This window comes from Pinus tabuliformis, chromosome 5_2 (assembly GCF_031772625.1).
Source record: "Pinus tabuliformis cultivar Carrire ecotype Pingquan chromosome 5_2, CPIR1, whole genome shotgun sequence".
Lineage (NCBI taxonomy): Eukaryota > Viridiplantae > Streptophyta > Pinopsida > Pinales > Pinaceae > Pinus > Pinus tabuliformis.
Window position 1 is genome coordinate 85,697,849 of NC_142306.1, and position 19,728 is coordinate 85,717,576.

Genomic DNA, 19,728 nt, shown 5'->3' on the forward strand with positions numbered 1-19,728 from the left:
ATAGTTTAGCAAATAGTGTAGAAAGAATAATGGATAGATTATAAAACATGGAAAGAAAAACTCAATGGGATAATCAACAACCAACCCCAATAAGAAACCCCAACTTTAGGAAGAATTCTAACACTGGAAAGAATGCAATACCCGATCAACAAATTAAACCATCCTTCCAGGAAAAATATGTTGAGGGTTCACAAAACAATGAGGGAGAGGATGACACCTAGATAAACCTATTAGGGATTAAAAATGAAGATGTTGTTTTTCTTACTCAGGAAGAACAAGAATTGTACATGTTGCAACAATCACAATTAGAATCTAGAGAGTCCTTCAACTTTAAACAAGGCTATGAATCTGCTATATATGAGGTTCACAAATAGTACATCCTTAGAAGTAAAAAGAATAATGAAATTCCCACTAAGAGATCAATCCAAACCCAAACTAAAAAGATAACAGAAGCTCCTGTGACCAAAATCCTACAAATCCTCCCTAGGGGAACTCAAGAGACTTCGAGCCCAAAAATTGTAGATATAACTTCATCTGAAACTTAAACTAAAACTGTTACTCAGACCAGTACAATTAAGAGAATTCAAAACAAAACAACTAAGACACAAATTGGATTGGCTAGTACTGAAAAAGAAGATAAAAATACACAGACCACATTTTCTAAGGAAGATCGCATCCAACCAAGCAAAACTCAATTGCTATTCAACATTAATACTGAGATAGAAAAATTGAAAATATCAATTCCTTTGACAGAGCTAGTGAAAAATGAATCATATAGATCACAAATCACTAAAACATGAAATATAGGTGAAGGAGAGGATGTTGTAAACTTGAATGATGATCAACCTGAGTTATTGTTTGGTCCTAAAGTAAATGGCACAGATCAGCAAGGGGGTATCCCTCCTTTCTACATTAGCTTTAATGTTCATGATAAAATCTTACATAATGCTATGCTAGTTTGAGGGGCATCCCATAACTTAATGCCAAAAGAAATAATGGAGAGACTAAAATTAGATATCACCAGATGATACAAGGACCTCTTTTCTTTTGATCCTATCTAAGTCAAGTGCCTTGACATGATTAAAGATTTCTATGTGACTCTAGTCCAGTGCCCAACAAAGATATTGTCATGGACATAGTAGTTGTTCATATCCCACGCAAGTGGAATGTTGTTATCTCACTCATGCGGAGAAAAATTGTAGGGATCTTTACAGATAGATATGTCATATGCCACCATCTCTATTTTTGGTCAACAAAGGAAACTTTACAGAGATAACTTGAAGAAATACATGGTAAGTAGTGCATAAAAACCATAGAATTTCTCTATATACTCCATGCATTCTGATATGAACTCCTTTATCTTGTATAATTCAGAACATGACAAAAATGAAGTCACATTTGCAGAAGAAAAATACAAAGCTCCTAATAGTGACAACATTTTTCATGAGTCTCTACGGAATTTGGATTTTGATGGCTCTGTGAATAGATTAGGGGCAGGTGCAGGAGTTTGGATAGACAACATGGAAAATAATCATCTTGAAGGTCATGCATTTATATTAAACTTTAAATGCACAACCAACATGGAAAAATATGAAGCTCTAATCTTAGGACTACAAATGGTTAGAAAACTTGGAGCTAAGAGATTTTCTATCATGGGAGACTCAGAATTGATTATAAAACAAATCCAATGTGAATACTCTATAAATAATCCTAGACTTAGCCAATATAGAGAGATTATCCTAGATTTGATTAAGGACCTTATGGAAACTAATTTTGTTGCCATTCCTAGGAAATAGAATATGCAAGCTCACAATCTGGCCACTTTTTCTAGTACCTGCAAATTTCCTTTTCAGCCCAATGACCAGTTTACTGCATAAGTGAGACATACGCATGTTATACTTGACAATTTGAAATATTAGCAAATTGTTTCACAAGATTCTCAAATTTATGATTTAATGAATGTTGAAGGAGAGTTTCAAAACTGTAATATCGATACAGATTGTATAATAGATAATAAGATAGATAGTGAGATAGATGTAAATGCTTTAGATATAGGTAAACCCACTAATTTCACTAAAGTAAAAATGGAGCCTTTAAGAGTAGATATAGAAGAACGTAACACAGGAACTGAAGAAAAACCCAAGGTTATCAAAATATCAAAAGCCTTTCCTCCAGATGAAAAGATTAAATACATAAATTTGTTCAAGGAGTTTCAAGATGTCTTTGCCTGGAGTTATGAAGACCTTAAGTCTTATGACACTAGCATAATTCAACATAAGATACCTATCAAAGAAGATCATAAACCATTTAAATAGAAGCTTAGGAGAATTAATCCAGTTCTTATGCCACTCATTGGAAAGGAAGTAAAAAGGATGTACGATTCCCAAATCATAGCTCCCATTAGATATTCAGATTGGGTTTCTAATTTCGTCACTACCAGGAAGAAAATAGGAGAAATCAGACTTTGTGTTGATTTTAGAAACTTGAACAAAGTCTCATTAAAAGACAACTATCCTCTCCCAAAAATGGACCACATTCTTCAGAGGATAGTAGGCTCATCCAAAATTTCATTACTTGATGGATTTTCTAGATACAACCAAATCTTAGTTCAAATAGAGGACCAAGAAAAGACTACATTTACTACTCCTTGGGGTACTTTCATGTATTTGAAGATGCCTTTTGGATTAATGAATGCAGTAGAAACATTTCAAAGAGCTATGGATATAGATTTTGCCAAATAAATCCATGAATTTTAGTTGTTTACCAAGATGACATCACAACCTTTTCTAAATCAGATAATGAACATCTAGATCACCTAAGAAGAGTTTTCATTAAATGCAGAAAATTTGGTATTTCCTTAAATCCCAAAAAGACACTCTTTGGTCTAGAAGAAGGTAAACTCTTGGGACACATAATATCCAAAGATGGAATTAGAATAGATCCAACTAGAATAGAGGCAATCCTGACCATCACTCATCCTAGAAACATCAAAGAATTATAGTCATTTTTAGGAAAAATAAATTTTCTTAGGAGATTCATTTCAAACTTAGTAGAATTAATTAGAGAACTAAATAACATGTTAAGGAAAGATTCAACACTTAAGTGGATAGTAGAGGCTAAACAGTCTTTTGAGGAAATCAAAGAAGCCCTTACCAAAACTCCAGTCCTCATAAGTCCTGATTTCCAAAAAGATTTTATAATTTTTTATTTTGCTTCAGAACATACTATTGCAGCAATCTTGTTGCAAAAGAATGATCAAGGATACGAAAAACCTATTTCATTTTTCAGTAAATCTTTAAGAGATGCCACACTAAAGTGAAACATAATGGAAAAACAAGCACCAGCTTTAGTGAAATATATTAAAGATTTCAGAGTATACATCTTGTATTCACACATCATTGCTTATGTTCCAAATTCAGTAGTAAAGGACATTATGACACAGGATGGGCCTAAAGGAAAGAGAGGCAAATGGATTGCCACTATTTTGGAATATGACATAGAAATAAAGCCTATAAAACTTATCAAAGGCCAATGTTTAACTAAACTCATGGCTGAATCAAACTGTCGGGCCTTAGATATAAATTTCATTGGTTCCCTAAATGACCATGAAGAGATGGAGACTCCACAGATTGGTGAACCTTTTACAGATTCACCTTGGCATGCAGATATCATATTTGTCTTGCTAAACTTACAAGCTCCTTTTGGTTTATCTAGAAATAAAGCTAGATTTTTAAAAATGAAATCAATGAGATATTATATCATAGATAATCCTTTATTTTGGAAAGATAATGGTGGAATTATATTAAATTGCTTATTTAAATATGACAATGACAAAGTTATGCACGAATTTCATGCAAGAGATTATGGAGGACACCTATATTGGAAAACAACTACTGACAAGATTTTGAGGGAAGGTTTTTACTGGCCCACCCTTTTTGCAGATGTCAAGAAACATGTGACCTCCTGTCATAAGTGCCAGATATTTGAGGGTAAAAGGAAGCTTTTACCTTTACCTCTCAAACCCATCTCCAGAGAAATGTCATTTCAACAATGGGTTTTAGATTTCATTGGGGAAATTCACCCATCCTCGTCAGCACAACATAAATGGATTTTGACAGCCACTGATTACTTTACTAAATGGATAGAATCCATCCATTCTAGACAAGCCACAAAATCTATCATTATCTCATTCCTTGAAAACGATATCTTTTCAAGATTTGGATGCCCCCAAAATCTCATTACTGATAATGCAGCTGCTTTTAAATCCAAGAAAATGGTAGAATTTTGTAACAAATATCACATTACCCTTAGCCATTCCACTACCTATTAACCTCAAGGTAATGGACTTGTAGAATCCTCAAAAAAAAACTTGTTAATATCATCAAGAAACTACTGGAAGAAAACAAGAAGACATGGAACAAAAAGTTGGTAAATGCCTTATGGGAAGACAGACTAACTACCAAAAAGTCCATTGTTACCTCCTTATCAGTTAGTATATGGAATGGATGTTGTTTTTCCATCCTTTTTAGGAGTTCTAATGATGAAGATCATTCAAGAGTTACAGATATAACCAAATGATATCCAAAGAAGGATAAATCAGACAATACACTTGTAGCAAACCAGAGGAGAAGTTTATGTCAAATCATAAGTAATCCAGGATAAAATCAAACAAAATTTTGAAAACAAGACTAAAGCTTATGATTTTTTACATAGGTGATAAAGTTCTCAAATGGGATTCTAGAAGAGAAGAGAAAGGTAAACATGGAAAATTTGATTCCTATGGCAAGTCCTTTACATCATTTATGGTTACAGAGGTAACAATGCATTTCTCTTGAGAGAGTTTGGTGGAACAGATCTACCTGGAGGACCTGTCAATGGTAGAATGTTGAAGCACTAATTATCCATAGATTAACACTAGTTCATTTTACTTTTCTCATTGTACATAACATTGTAGAGTTTAGATTGGATTGGATGGTGACCTTTTAAAGTTAAAGCCCCGAGAGAAGGCCATGAGGTTTGAAGGGTTTACCATCATATGTACGAATAAAGCATAATCACAGAAGAGCAAGTTACAAGCCAGCTACAGTCACAGTTTCAAAGGCTACTGATCTTAAAGTTCTTTGTTCCACACATTTCCCTAGAAATTACCCTTCAAAAAAATCATCATCCTTCCCAAAAAACCCCTTTCCCTAGTGTGAAACCCATTCCCCATTACAAATATCACTTTTCCCCTTATTAATTTTCATTTCCACCAAAAAACCCACAAAAAATCCCTTATCCTAAGTTTTTATGCCCCCGCATTATGTAATTAACATCATGTTTTGTATTTCCCTAATACCCTTTTTAACCCACCAACCCTTGGCACAGTTAAAGAAAACCACGCCACATAACCCATGGTCCCACCTTATTACCCGCTGCTTATTTTAAAAAACCTCGACATTATTGGTTAATTAATTAAAATTTGCTGTAATTAAATCTCGAGGCCCACCAAATCACTTTCCTAATCCCATCCATGCAACTAAACCGTGTGATAGCCCTCCAATATCCTACCCCCGGATATGACGGTGTACATCCATATCACGCGGATTCATCATTCAACCAATAATGGCCCGAGAGCACATGAGTTTCACAGTTTTTCCTAGGCACTGTTCTACTATGTTGCAGCACCAGGTTAGATTGTGTGCTCATGAAAAATGCCACTTGCCCTCCAAAAGTGGTGCGATGGCCCAGAAAATCATCTCCCCACCTAAACCAAAAACTGCCCATTTTTCATTTATAATTTCTATGCCAAAATGTGACTATTACCCGTTAAAAGGCCGAAAAAGCCCCAAATTTCTCTTTTCACATGTTTTTCACTACAAACTACTACTTAGCCATTTGCAACACCCTGAATCTCTGCGACCAAATTTGACCACCTTTTGTTGCCTAAAGACACTCCGGATACCCAATTGAAGCAGCCAGTTGACAGTTGAAGCCTCAATACCTTCTGCAATTATCTCAGAGCCCCATTTGCACCCTAGACAGTGAATTTCTAGGTATTCTTGGAAAAAACCAGAATGACCCTTGAATTTGAAAACGCACAGTTTAAATTGAAAGGTTAATTAATTGAATTAATTAAAGAAACTTTCCTAAATTGAGAAAAAACCTACTATACACCCCAAACCCTATTTCACAGAGTGTAACTACCCTCCCACTATACAAGATCCTCTCAACCTCACTTATGAAACCACTGAAAGATTAATTCAAATTTGTAAACCTAATCATGGCTTCCCAAACCTCTCTGGACATAAGACCTCCGCAAACCCCTCACCTAGACATTAATAACCTCATCTTAGTAGACTGAAACTTTCAAATAAAGGATACTACTTCACCTTCTTACCTACTGAAAATCCACTGCTAGAGTAAAGATAGGTTCTTGAGCCATAATGATGACATTCATCTTTGGGAGTCCAATTTTCTAAAGTCTTATTTCCCACAAGTACACCCTTTCCCAGAAATCATCCACCTCTCCCAATCTTGCAACATTCCTAGCCAAAGAGCCATTGTCACTGCTAGCCAACAAGTTTTGTTCACCCTCACAACAGAATCCATTAATCAAATGTTGCAAGTCTAGCCAAGCCGAAATGAGACCCCACTTTCTATTGAGGGCCTACTTGACCTTTATACCAAGTTAGGTATACCCAAGAAGGACCAGATAATCCAAACCTTCAACATTAAAGAGTCTCACATTCCAAGAGATAGTCCTCCATATGCTGCCACTATTTTTTCTAAGAGAGGCAGAAAAATTATTACCATGCTCTCATGCATTTTAGGGCACACCACAGATTAGTACGTGGATGAGGTTGTCCTAGCTTTCATTTCTAATTTTTTTCCCAGGAAAGCCTCCTGCTGTAATTTACAGCTATGTTCAGTTCATAGCAAATATAATGCATGAAAAATTCATTAGATTACCAAATGAGAGAGTGTTCAAGTACTCCTCAGTTTTGTTTCACATGTTCCTCTACTATCAATCAGACAAGTTTCTAATCAACATTCAAATATTGAACACCAAAGGCAATCCAAGATCAATCATATATTGGACACCATTGATCCAAGAATACTCCACTATTTTTTCATATAAAGACTTCATTGATTCCTTTCTCCATCCAGTTATGAATATACTAACCAGTAGCCATTAGCCGAGGATCAATCAAGAAATCAAAAGGGTTTTATAGTTGGCCAAGAATAGTAAGGTGGGAGACTGGTATTTATACTAGCACCACAAAGAAATAAGGATATATGGATGCCAATTGGCTCCCTACAAAAGGCCCAAATACCTCCCCATGAGGATATTTTCATTAGAGTACTTTAGGCAGATAGTCAACTCTGATGAAGCTAACTTCCTAGCAGCCAAGAAGAAAACTCAATTCAAAATGAAAAATCAATTGTGCCCCTTTATTTGTAACAATAGGGAAGCTAGACCAAAGGCACATAAATTGCAAAGTTCATTAGATAACAGCATTGCACAAAACAAGCTAGAAAAGACCTCCTCATAGGCCAAGGATAACAAAATCATGTCACTGGAAGACGTGGTCGTTGAGCTAGGACATTATCCCAATGATATCAAGGTTGCTGAGAAGTTGATAAAGAAAAATAATGAGGACATTGTTGCTCTCAAAAAACAACTGAAACTTCCTCATTCAGACCACAGAAAGAAACAATCTTAAGGAAAAGATAGCAAGTCTAGAAAATGACAGTAAGCTTGCACAAACTGTACATAAAGAGGAAGTACAAAAGTCAACCAGGATGAATGAAAGGATAAAAAGCTTAGAGAAAGAGCTAACATTAAAGGAGCCACTTAGCCAAACTAAGGAATAGTTATGGGCCAATATCATTGACTTTGTAAATGATATTTGGCCGTCCTTTCAATTAATTTTTGAACAAATTAACTTAGTTAAAGAGGCTATAGAAGCCATATAGAGAGTTAACTTGGGAGACATGCGAGAAGAATATACTAGCCTAATCCATTTCCTGAAGTCCAAAAACAAATATGAATTGTAGGAATTAGACATAGTTGATAGGACAGGCACAATACTAGAGGTGAAAAATGTCCTCACCAAGAGGATTTTGATGTTAAATCTGGAGGAAAAATTCCAAACCATGCAACTAGCTATAGACAGGTTCATGGTAAAGTTTGAGCTTTTGAGGCAGAAAGGTCTTAAAAATGCATAGTAAAAGTGAAAACAACATAATAAAAGAAAAGTGATAGGTCAGCCAGATGAAAGTGTATTAGGTGAAAGTGTATCAGTTGAGAGGTAAAATTACAAAGAATAGCCAGCGTGAAGACCAACAACAAGGGAGAGAATAAACCGCAAAATATTAGATCATAAAGACAACACAACCTAATAAATAGGGACACCATACAACAATTAAACATCTATCTCTATCTTGTTGCATGAAGATATTTCTTTCTCCTAGATTAATTCTCAAGATGGTTTGGGATATTTTGTAAACTATTTGTGTATAAATACTTCATAATTAAAAGTATTTAGTGTCGGTTGCTATACATTTGTAGAGTTGTATTGATCAGAATCCTGAGGGTTATTCTACCAATTTTTTCAATTCAGTAGACTGGACTAAGTAATAAAGACATTGCATTACAGGATTCATGTTTTGAGCTATTACAGTGAAGTATTTTCTTTGTCAAATTTGTTATTTTCTTATGTATCTCACAAACATACATGTTATCTAAAGTGAATGAATTAACTGAAAATTTATTTTAGAATTTGTTTACACTTTGTCCTGAATAGTTAATCATTTCTATGTTTTCTTTTGATATCCAGATATGAGAATGCTTAATTTCTCTCCCATCCCAGTTGACCTCTTTCACTTCATTCAAAATCTATTCTAAGGAACCCTTAATTGATCCTTGGATCCGATTGAATTCCACTTCACCATCCAGCCTGAAGATATGAAAATAACTCAACTACCTTGCCCTGTAGACACTACTTTTAGAGCTTGATCAAATCCTGTTTTCTTGATGTTTGACCCCATAGCCCAATGATAAAATACATCCCTCTATCCATCTAAGTAAGTGATCCCACCAACAAATCAAAACCAAAACCTAAGTATAATCATAACTAACCTGAAATCAATTAAGTAAACAAAGTTAAATCATTAAGAGAGAGCCCTCTCTAAGCATTAGGAAGGCTAGATCCTATTATCCAAAGTATGTTTGTAGTTACCTCTATTATTTCTTTCCTAACAACCCAAAAGAAATTTTGGACTGATAACAAACAACATAGAGGTGTATGGCAAATGAACGAGCTAGAACAAAGGACCATAATGTGTAGAAAAGAGTGTTGAGGCATGTCATAAAACTGGAAGAAAGATACCTTTGATCTTCTTGTGCATGCTTCAATGAATTAAATGAAGTGTAGAGAAGTCATCCTAAAGTACTTTCTAGCTTTGTGAAACATGAATAAGAATGGAGAGCCTCATTGGAGTGTGCAGGTGTATTAGGGATTTAATTCTCAGCATAGAGAATGCTCAAGAGCCCATTCTCAGGATTTAATGCAGTGGCCTAGTCAGACGCAACAACATAATGGAGAGTCACGTAGAGGTACACTCGGGCAGTGTTGAAACTAGATGAAAAGGAACCATCGAGCAAAGTGCAACAGAGGAACAAAACACAAGAGCAAAGTTGAGAATAGTGGGGGAAGGAAACATTGTTGTGAGATATCTATGTATAGAGCTCTGTGTGTGTTTATTTTCACTTATTTGAGTGAGGCCAAGTGAGCCAAGGGAAAGGCTAAGAGTTCCTAAGTAGAAGAAAGAGACACCGTGAGAGGCTTTTTTGTTGAACAACGTAAACTTTGAAACGGGAACTAATACTATTACCCATTTCATAGAGATAGCAAAAAATTGACCCGATTTTGAAAAGGGCGATGCAGAACACACATATTTTTCTTAGAGCATAGTTTTTGGCACTTTAAATAACCCATACGATTACCCATTTTGTAGCGGTGGTAAAAACATGACCCGATTTTGAAAAGTGGTGATGCATAATACACTTCTTCTTTTTGGGAGCATATTTTTGACACTTTAAATTTTCTTATGTATCAAATATAAATATTATTTTTAAATTTTAGTAATTTTCATGTTGATTTTGAAACGTGTTGATGCAGCATACCTTTTTTTTAGCGGACTTATTTTTCACACTTTAAAATTTATTATCTCCATTTTTTCTTAAATTATGATTACTTAACGAATTTTCAAGTTATAACAAATTATTTTCAGAAACAATCACATAGGAGCAATTTTGTCGATGCATTTCAAACCATCCAGTGTGGTTCATCTTCAAGACAAGATGATGAATCAGATCCAGGCATTGAAATAAATAGATGAAGAGAGCAACTAACTAGCCGTTAGAAAAAACAGCTAGTTTGGCTAAGTTATTTATTTTCAATTTTTTTTTTTTAATTAGTTTAATTTTAATTAAAAAGGATTTTAATTATCATTATTAATATTGTTATTATTTATTTATTTATTTTTATAGTTAAAATGCTAAAACAAATAAATAAAATGTATAAAAACGAATAATAGTTATAAAAACAAAATAATGAATTTAGCCCTTTATTAATATTAATTATTATTATAATATAGATATTAATTTAAAGTAATATCTATATTATTTAATATATATATATATATATAAGAAATCAGGGTAGTGATGCAACACCTGCTGATGCTCCAACCATCATCTCTGTTAAGATTAATGGCCCTTTTTTCAATTTCTAAGGCCTCTCTGAATTTATGATGATGAAAATGGTCAACCCTAGCTATGACTTTAGCCTCTTCTATACATATGTGATGATTGGTCTTTTCTGCATGTTCTGCCAAGGCTGAGGAGCGAGACCTCCCATGTTTTATGTCTGCAACATGTTCACAAATCCTCTTATTTATTAACCGGCTAGTCTCTCCAATGAAAGAAGTCCCACAGGAATAAGGAATAATATAAACTCCCTTCACATCCTTGGGGTTAACCAGGTCGTTGACAAAGCAAAGAGAACTTCCAATAGTGCAAAGGGGTTTGAAGGAAGAAGGAATATTATATTTCTTCATGATCTTAGCGATTTTGTCTGTGGTCCCCTAAATAAAAGAAAGATGAACCCCATAAGCTCGATCCTTGGGATCGATCCTCTTCTTAGGTCCTCTTTCTACATTATGGAAAGCTCTCAAACCCTGGGATTTGCTATAACCATTCTTTTTAAAGACCTTAAGGAGGTGGGTCTTTTCATCATCAATATGATTATCATCGGAAACTCGTAAGCCTAGTGGCTAAGGTGTTGAGAACACCTAGTTTCTGAGTTGGGAAATGATGTTTGCATGAAGATATTGCTCTGTGTGAGTTTTCTTCCGAAAAACTTGGTGAGAGAAAGAATTGTCTTCCTTTTTTGGAATGAGAACATCAAGGAAAGGAAGGCTACCATCAACCATAATTTCCATGGTGAACTTTATGGAATCTGACTAAACAAACCTGTGGTGTTGCTATGGGTTCCCCCCTTTCCCCTGTGGTTGCCAATCTCTTTATGGAATTCTTTGAATCTAAAGCATTGTCATCGGCACTTTTCCAACCTAAGCTGTGGAAAAGGTTTGTGGATGACACATGTACCGTTTGGTCTGATGGTAAAGAGAAGTTAGAGTTATTTTTCCAACACCTTAACAATCAGTCAGATTCCATAAAGCTCACCATGGAAATTGAGGTTGATGGTAGCCTTCCTTTCCTTGATGTTCTCAATTCGAAAAAGGAGGACATTTCTTTCTCTCACCAAGTTTTTTAGAAGAGAACTCACACAAAGCAATATCTTCATGCAAATTCACATCATTTCCTGATTCAGAAACTAGGTGTTCTCAACACCTTAGCCACTAGGGCTTTACGAGTTTCTGATGATAATCATATTGATGAATAAAAGACCCACCTCCTTAAGGTCTTTAAAAAGAATGGTTATAGCAAATCCCAGGGTCTGAGAGCTTTCCTTAATGCAGAAAGAGAACCTAAGAAGAGGATCGATCCCAAGGATCGAGCTTATGGGGTTCATCTTTCTTTTATGCAGGGGACCACAGACAAAATCGCAAACATCCTAAAGAAATATAATATTCCTTCTTCCTTTAGACCCCTTCGCCCTATTCGAAGTTCTTTGTCAAGGACCCGATTAACCCCAAGGATGTGAAGGGAGTTTATATTATTCCTTATTCCTGTGGGACTCCTTACATTGGAGAGACTAGTCGGTCAATAAATCAGAGGATTTGTGAACATGCTGCAGACATCAAACATGGGAGGTCTTGCTCCTCAGCCTTGGCAGAACATGCAAAAAAGACTGATCATCACATATATAGAAGACGCTAAAGTCATAGCTAGGGTTGACCATTTTCATCTTCGTAAATTCAGAGAGGCCTTAGAAATTGAAAAAAAGGCCATTAATCTTAACAAAGACGATGGTTGGAGAATCAGGAGGTGTTGGATCCTTGCCCTGATCTCTTAAAAATATATTATTATTTATTTATTCATTTATTCATTTATTTATTTATTTTTAATATCTAATATCTATATTAAATAATATAGATATTAATTTAAATTAATATCTATATTATAATAATAAAATTAAATAATGTCTGCATTATAATTTTATTAAATTAAATAAAATCTATATTATATTAAGTTAAATAATATCTATATTATGAATTTATTAGATAAATAATATCTGTATTGTAATAATAATTAATATTAATAAAGGACTAAATTCATTATTTTGTTTTTATAATTATTATTCGTTTTTATACATTTTATTTATTTATTTTAGCATTTTAACTAAAAATAAATAAATAAATAATAACAATATTAATAATAATTAAAATCCTTTTTAATTAAAATTAAACAAATTAAAATAAAAAATAGAAATAAAATAATAAAAATAGAAAATAAATAACTTAGTCAAACTAGTTGTTTTTTCTAATGGCTAGTTAGTTGCTCTCTTCATCTATTTATTTCAATGCCTGGATCTGATTCATCATCTTGTCCTGAAGATGAACCACACTAGATGGTTTGAAACGCATCGATGAAATAGCTCCTATGTGATTGTTTTCGAAAATAATTTGTTATGATTAGTATGGATCAAAGAAGTCTAAACTCAGGAATTTTCAAGTTGTTTTATTTTTCTTTTTTTAAATGTTGATTAATTGAAAAAACAAATATAAAAATATATATAAAAAAGACAAAAAGAAATGTTAAAAAAAATTATCTCATAAACCATAAAAGAATTTGGAATATATATATATATATATATATATAGATATATATATGGATATGGGAATCATGATGATGGAGTGAGGATGGAGCTACACGAGCGCGCGGGTCTAGGTTAAGCGCGATAGGGTTTGCTGGTAGCCGCAAGCAGTCGCGGTCACCGAACTACCATTTCTCAAACCGGAACAACGGAGTCGTCCTTACGCCGTTTCCACAGCCGTTTGACTGTTTGTCTTGCCTGTTTATCGTCATGGAAGGCCACGTGGAGACGGACCTTGTGGATTATTCTAAGGATCCATTTGAGGACCGCATTATATTCGAAAACCCTAATTTCGCCGCGCCGGTTAATGCCTCTCAATCCGCCTCTGTTCCCTGCTCCCCCGTTACCTCACCTGTGCTCACGCATTCAAGATCGCACACTAACCACTCCGTCTCTGAATTCGCTCCGGTTTCACCGCCTGGCCTTCAAGCCCCACCTCTATCGCCCGTTACGGAACAGCTTCTCGCTTCGCTCTCACCACAGATTTTGTCATTCAATCAGCCCCAGTTCTTACCCTCTGATCTACCGACTACAGTCATGGACTTTCCGGTTACGGGACCACAAACCCTACCGACCTCTAGGATTCGGCCTTCTGGATGTTTTAGCACCCCGGTGGTAAATTTAAAACCCTCGAAGCCCATTCCCCTTGAAGGTGTAACAAACCCCTTTGTCGACCACCCTTCTGCACCTCGCACAAAGAAGAGGAAAACTAGGTGTATCAAAGCGACGACCAAAGATATCATTATCTCCTTTGGCGACCCATCGAATCTCGGGGAAGCGGTGTCCATGGCCTGAACAGTATTGGTAGGACATGTGCGGGGACGCGCCTACACAGCCAGCTGACTGACACAATGGGTAAAGGAAATCTGGGGTGCCCTGCTCAAGGAACTCCCGGAGGTACATGTTCTTCCCCGTGGGTGGTTCTCCCTCCATTTCACTAAGGAGGACTACACGGATTTAGTCTTGGCAAAATATTGGCACATCGAAACCGCACCTGTACTGTTAAAGAGGTGGAGTCCCCTCTTTGACCCTGAACGTGAACAGATTGGAGCAGGTCCCCTGTGGGTACGATTGCCTGGACTACCTTTACAATATTGGAGCGAGGAAGCACTCATCAAGATAGGAAATGCTTTGGGCACGTATCTAGATCATGATCACACGTATGTTGAATCAAAGAAGCGAACCCTAGCTCGTGTGCTAGTTCACCTGGACACGCGTGAAGGATTAGAGGAAAAGATCACTCTGAAATGGGGAAAATACAGCAGGACACAAATTCTCGACTAAGAGGGCGTTCCATTCCGCTGCAACCGCTGTCATCAAGTGGGACACCTATTTAAGGACTGTCCGCTGAACAAGAGTCCAGAGGCTTCCCCAAGGATCACTCCCATTTCAGCTTGAGAAGCATCCCTGGTAATCCTTCGTCCAACACAAGGGAAAGCATCTGTATAGGGCTCGCCAGCGAAGACTGGGTTGAAGGGGCCGGGACCGTCATCACCCCCTATGACTAGGGCTCGGGCCGCTGCAGCAGCCGCACAGGCCACGGGTACTGTTCTAATCCCTTCCTCCTTATCTCTTGGTAGCTCATCTGCATTCGTTACATCATCTGCACCTTACACTATGGCTCATTGCCCTCTCTCGACTCCTCCTCTGTGTGCCTCTACTGCTCCACCATCCATGCCACCCTTCTCCTCCTCTTCCTCGCTGTCATCCTCCTCCCAGACTTCCTCCCACCCTTATTCTCTTCGCCCTCGTAATCAGCTTCCGGGCTCTCAGGGAGGCCTGGGCATTGTCCCTCTGAGAATGGGACCTCTGACATCCAGAGGTAGAAAATTTGATCTCTCCAAAGCCATCGGGAGGGCCGGTGCGGAGGTCGCATCTGGTCGGCAGTCCACAATTGATGGGGTCCTTAGAGCATTCGTAACCCCCCGGGGCGGTCCTCCATGAAGTGCTTATCATTCAATTGCAGGGGCTTGGCTAGTGCCCCAAAAAAACTAGCCATCCAGAGACTCTTTGAGATTGAGAAACCTGACATTATCCTCCTCCAAGAGACTCTGGGCTCGGCAGAGGACATCTCTCATTGCTTACACACATTGGCACCAAGATGGAAGTTCTTGGCCATGGATGCCTCGGGTCGATCGGGGGGACTGGCGCTCGGATACAACCCTAGGTCAATCAGGATCGATTCATCCTGGGGTGGACAAGGATTCATGGGACTGGACATTTTTGTTGCAGATCTTGGGCAAGCATTCCGTATTGTAAATGTTTATGGCCCATGCCACCTCAGGGAGCCATTTTGGAGGCACCTTCTTAATCTTACCTTATTGGCAGCGGACCATACCATCCTGGGGGGAGACCTTAATTTTTCTCTGGGCTTCCGTGAATCTTGGGGTTCCATGGCACAAGTGGATTTCATTACAGATTACATGAGAAATATCCTAGATCAGACAGACTTTGTTGATATCCCCATGCAGAAGCCTATGCCTACGTGGAGGAACAGAAGGGTGGGAGATGCAGCTTTGGCTCGAAGACTGGACAGATTCCTACTTAAAGGACCCCTGATTCAGCATATACACCACTATACACAATGGGTTAGATCTCGGGGATTGTCAGATCACTCCCCCATTTTTCTGGAAATCCTAGGGCCTCACCATCAGCCAAAAGCCCCTTTCAATTTCAACCATAACTAGCTCCAAGACCAAGATTTCATGAAATTGGTCTCTGATTACTGGAAGGCCCATCCCATAAACAGAAAAGCTTCATTGACAAAGGGTTTTTGTAAAAACCTCTCGGAGCTAAAGCGTATTGTCATAAATTAGGCCAAGGAGAAGAACATAAAGGAAACTGCCCAACTCACATCAGTTGAAGAAGAGTTGAGAACCCTTCTAGATGAGCGAAACCTAGGATTCACCTCGGGCGTGGACAAGACTCGGCTGATTGAGCTGGAAAATCAGAGGTCAAATTTGCTTAGACAGAGGGAGGAATCCCTCAGATTACGCAACAGAGCTATTTGGCTGAAAGCTGGGGACGAAAACTCAAGATTTTTCCACAACTACGCTAAGGGAAGGAAAGTGGCAAACACTATCTGGAATCTGCCCCTACCGGAAGGGGGCCTTGCAGACACTTTCAATAAACTTTCCCAGCTGGGTACATCACATTTCAGAAGCTTGTACAGATGCCCTCCTGGCACAAACTTGGCAGAGATCATTGATGTGGCCTCACATTTCCCAAGATTTGTAAACGAGGATGACTCGGCTGATCTCATGGCCTCGGTCACAATGGAGGAACTGGAAAGCACTCTCAAGTGGTTCAAGAAGGACGAGATCCCCGGCCCTGACGGTTGGACCATCGAATTCTACTTAGCCTTCTTTGACCTGCTGGGACAGGACCTGCTCAGTGTGATAGAGGAAAGCAGATCATCTGGGTGTTTATATCATGCTATAAACTCTACATTCATTGCTCTCATTCCCAAGTTTGACTCCCCATCTTCATTTGATGATTTCCGCCCCATCTCTCTCTGCAATGTACTCTACAAGATTATATCTAAGATAATTGCAATCCGGCTTAAACCTATCCTTTCAACTCACATAGCTCCCCAGCAATTTGCTTTCCTTGAGGATAGACAGATTCATGAAGCCATTGGATCCTCCCAGGAAGCCCTACATTCCATCTGGTCTAAGCATCTCAAGTGCACTCTCTTGAAAATCGATCTATCAAAAGCCTTCGACCGTGTCAGCTGGCTATACATAAAGATGCTCCTTATTCATCTGGGCTTCCCTCTACCTTTCATAAACTGGATCATGGCCTGTATCACCACACCTACGTTCAACATCCTGATCAATGGATTAGCCTCCCATTTCTTTCACTCTGAGAGGGGGCTTCGGCAGGGCTGTCCCCTATCACCTCTTCTATTTCTATTGGTCATGGAAGGACTGAGTCGCTTAATCATCTCTGCTACAAGGGAAGGATCCCTAAAAGGCCTCAAGATCACGGAAGAATGTTTCCTCACACACCTGCTGTTCGTGGATGATGTACTCATCCTATTGGATGGTAGCATCAGAGACTCACTGACTTTTTCTCACATTCTTCAGCTCTTTTCACAGGCCACGGGTATGCAGGCAAACAGAGAGAAATCTACCATATTGCTGGCCCGTACCTCAGTCAATGAATCTCAAACTACTCAGCAGGCTTTCCCCTACATCATTCACCCATTGGACAGGGGTCTAAAGTATCTGGGTTTCTGGTTAAAGCCCACTTGCCAGAAGATTGCAGATTGGACTTGGTTGGTATCAAAATTGGAAAAAAGGCTCTCCTCCTGGAGCCACAGATACCTCTCAAGGGCAGGCCGATTAATCCTCATCAAATAAGTACTGGAAGCAACACCGGTTTTCTAGATGGCTCTAGCATGGATTCCAAGACACACTCTGGCACACCTCCAGCAAATATGCAACAGATATCTATGGGCAGGAAACCAAGACAAACGTATATTTGCCTGGATCGGTTGGCAGAAGATCGCACTCCCAAAGAAGTGGGGGGGATGGCGATTAAAAGACCTTCCTCTGTTCGCACAAGCATTGGCAACAAAAATGAGCTAGGCATTGATAACTAGCCAGAATTTATGGACCCGACTCTCTTACCACAAATATATATGGCCCCTTGGCACCCTGGATTGGATCAGACTCCCTAATTGGAACAGAACAGGTATATCATCTATATGGAAAGCACTACTACACTCAATGCCTATGATCAGAGACAACTTGGTCTAGAAAATCAGAGACGGGACCTTGGCTAGGATTGGCATCGACCCATGGGTTGGCAGTGGTGGCAGGCACACTCTGCCACATGACTTGGTTGAACACTTACTTGCTCGCAATATCAAAGTGATTGCCCAGATTGCAGACAGAGAAACCTCTGATATTTTTCATCAGGCCTGGAGGACTGCTCATCAATTAAATCTCCCTCCTAGATGGCATCAGGCATGACAGACTTACAGGGAGGACCTGATGGAATCCCACATCAGAATCATTGAGGGGTCGGATGAACTAATTTGGAACCAGTCTGAGAACGGTTATTACACACCAAAGGCTGGATACGCCCTTCTTATCAGTCACAAAAAGCCAGAGGTCATTATGAACTGGTAGCACAGCATCTGGAAGCTCACTGCATCACCGCGATCCAAACTTTTCTTCTGGTGTGTCCTAAGGAACAAGGTGCCCACTGGAGAGAACCTATCGCACAGAGCTTTCCATGGACCATCCTGGTGCGCGATATGCAAAGAAGCATCCGAATCCACAGAACATCTATTCTTGCGATGCAGGTGGATACAAGATTTGTGGACCGCTATCAAGAACACCATTACTTACTCTGGCAACTGGGAGGGCACTGATCTGTCTGGGGCTTGGACAGATTGGGAGAAGCGGCACAAAGGAACAAAGATTATTAACCTACCAATTCTTGTAAATTGGCACATTTGGAAAGCTAGAAACATAATCATATTCAATGACCTACCTATATTCTGGCAAATGGTGGAGGCAGGCATTATCGCAGCATATAGAGAACTTCCAAACCCCCCGCCCCCGCAAGTGCGTCATCCTCATCCGCCCCCCCCCAAATAGATCAAAACACACCTTGGGCATATTTTGATGGGGCTGCAAACCAGCAGAGTTGTGCGGGCGGTTTTATCATATACAAAACCGAGCATCATTATTACAAAATAAAAGCTGGACTGGGAATGGGAACAAACAATTTTGCAGAGCTCACCACCCTCCGTCATTTACTTCATTTTGCTTTGAGTCATCATTTCACTTGCATAAACATCTTCGGGGATTCAAAAATCATCATAAATTGGTTCAACAACATATCTATTTGTCACATTCACACACTCATCACTATATTGAATGAAGTTCTTGAACTCAAAGCAGCTTTTAACAACATCACATGTTCACATATCTACAGGGAACATAACGAGAGTGCTCACAAACTATCCAAGGAGGCCTCGTTGATGGACAAAGGAGTATGGGAGATCACAGAGATTCAAGGCCAACAGGAGTACAAATACTACCATCGTCCATACAATGATCCGAGATATCAGCATGCACCTGAGCAATAATATTATCTGATGATTTTTTTGTACATGACAGCAACAGTTTTTTGTAATCTTTAAACATGTTTGAACAGCTAGGAAAGCCGGAAGGCATTTTTTGTAAAGAGGTTTTTATAGAATATTGGAAGATGACCCTGCGCGGTACATCTGATCTGATATACATGAACAGAATCCTTTTTGTAACTAACAGGCACACTGTGAATAGTGACCTCAGGCATATGCGTATAGCATCTACAATATGTAATTTTCCATATAATGAAAATTACGGATTTTTCCAGTGGAAATATATATATATATATAGAT

General features: G+C 38.4%; 1 protein-coding gene across 1 annotated transcript; it reads left to right on the forward strand.

Annotated features, from left to right (window-relative positions):
• The first annotated feature begins 15,442 nt into the window (after positions 1–15,442).
• On the forward strand, positions 15,443–17,931 carry LOC149157666 (uncharacterized). The gene is made up of 3 exons (XM_089433754.1): positions 15,443–15,913; positions 16,142–16,846; positions 17,542–17,931. Exons 1-3 carry the CDS (start codon positions 15,443–15,445, stop codon positions 17,929–17,931), a joined length of 1,566 nt encoding a protein of 521 aa, XP_089289880.1.
• Positions 17,932–19,728: the final 1,797 nt, after the last annotated feature.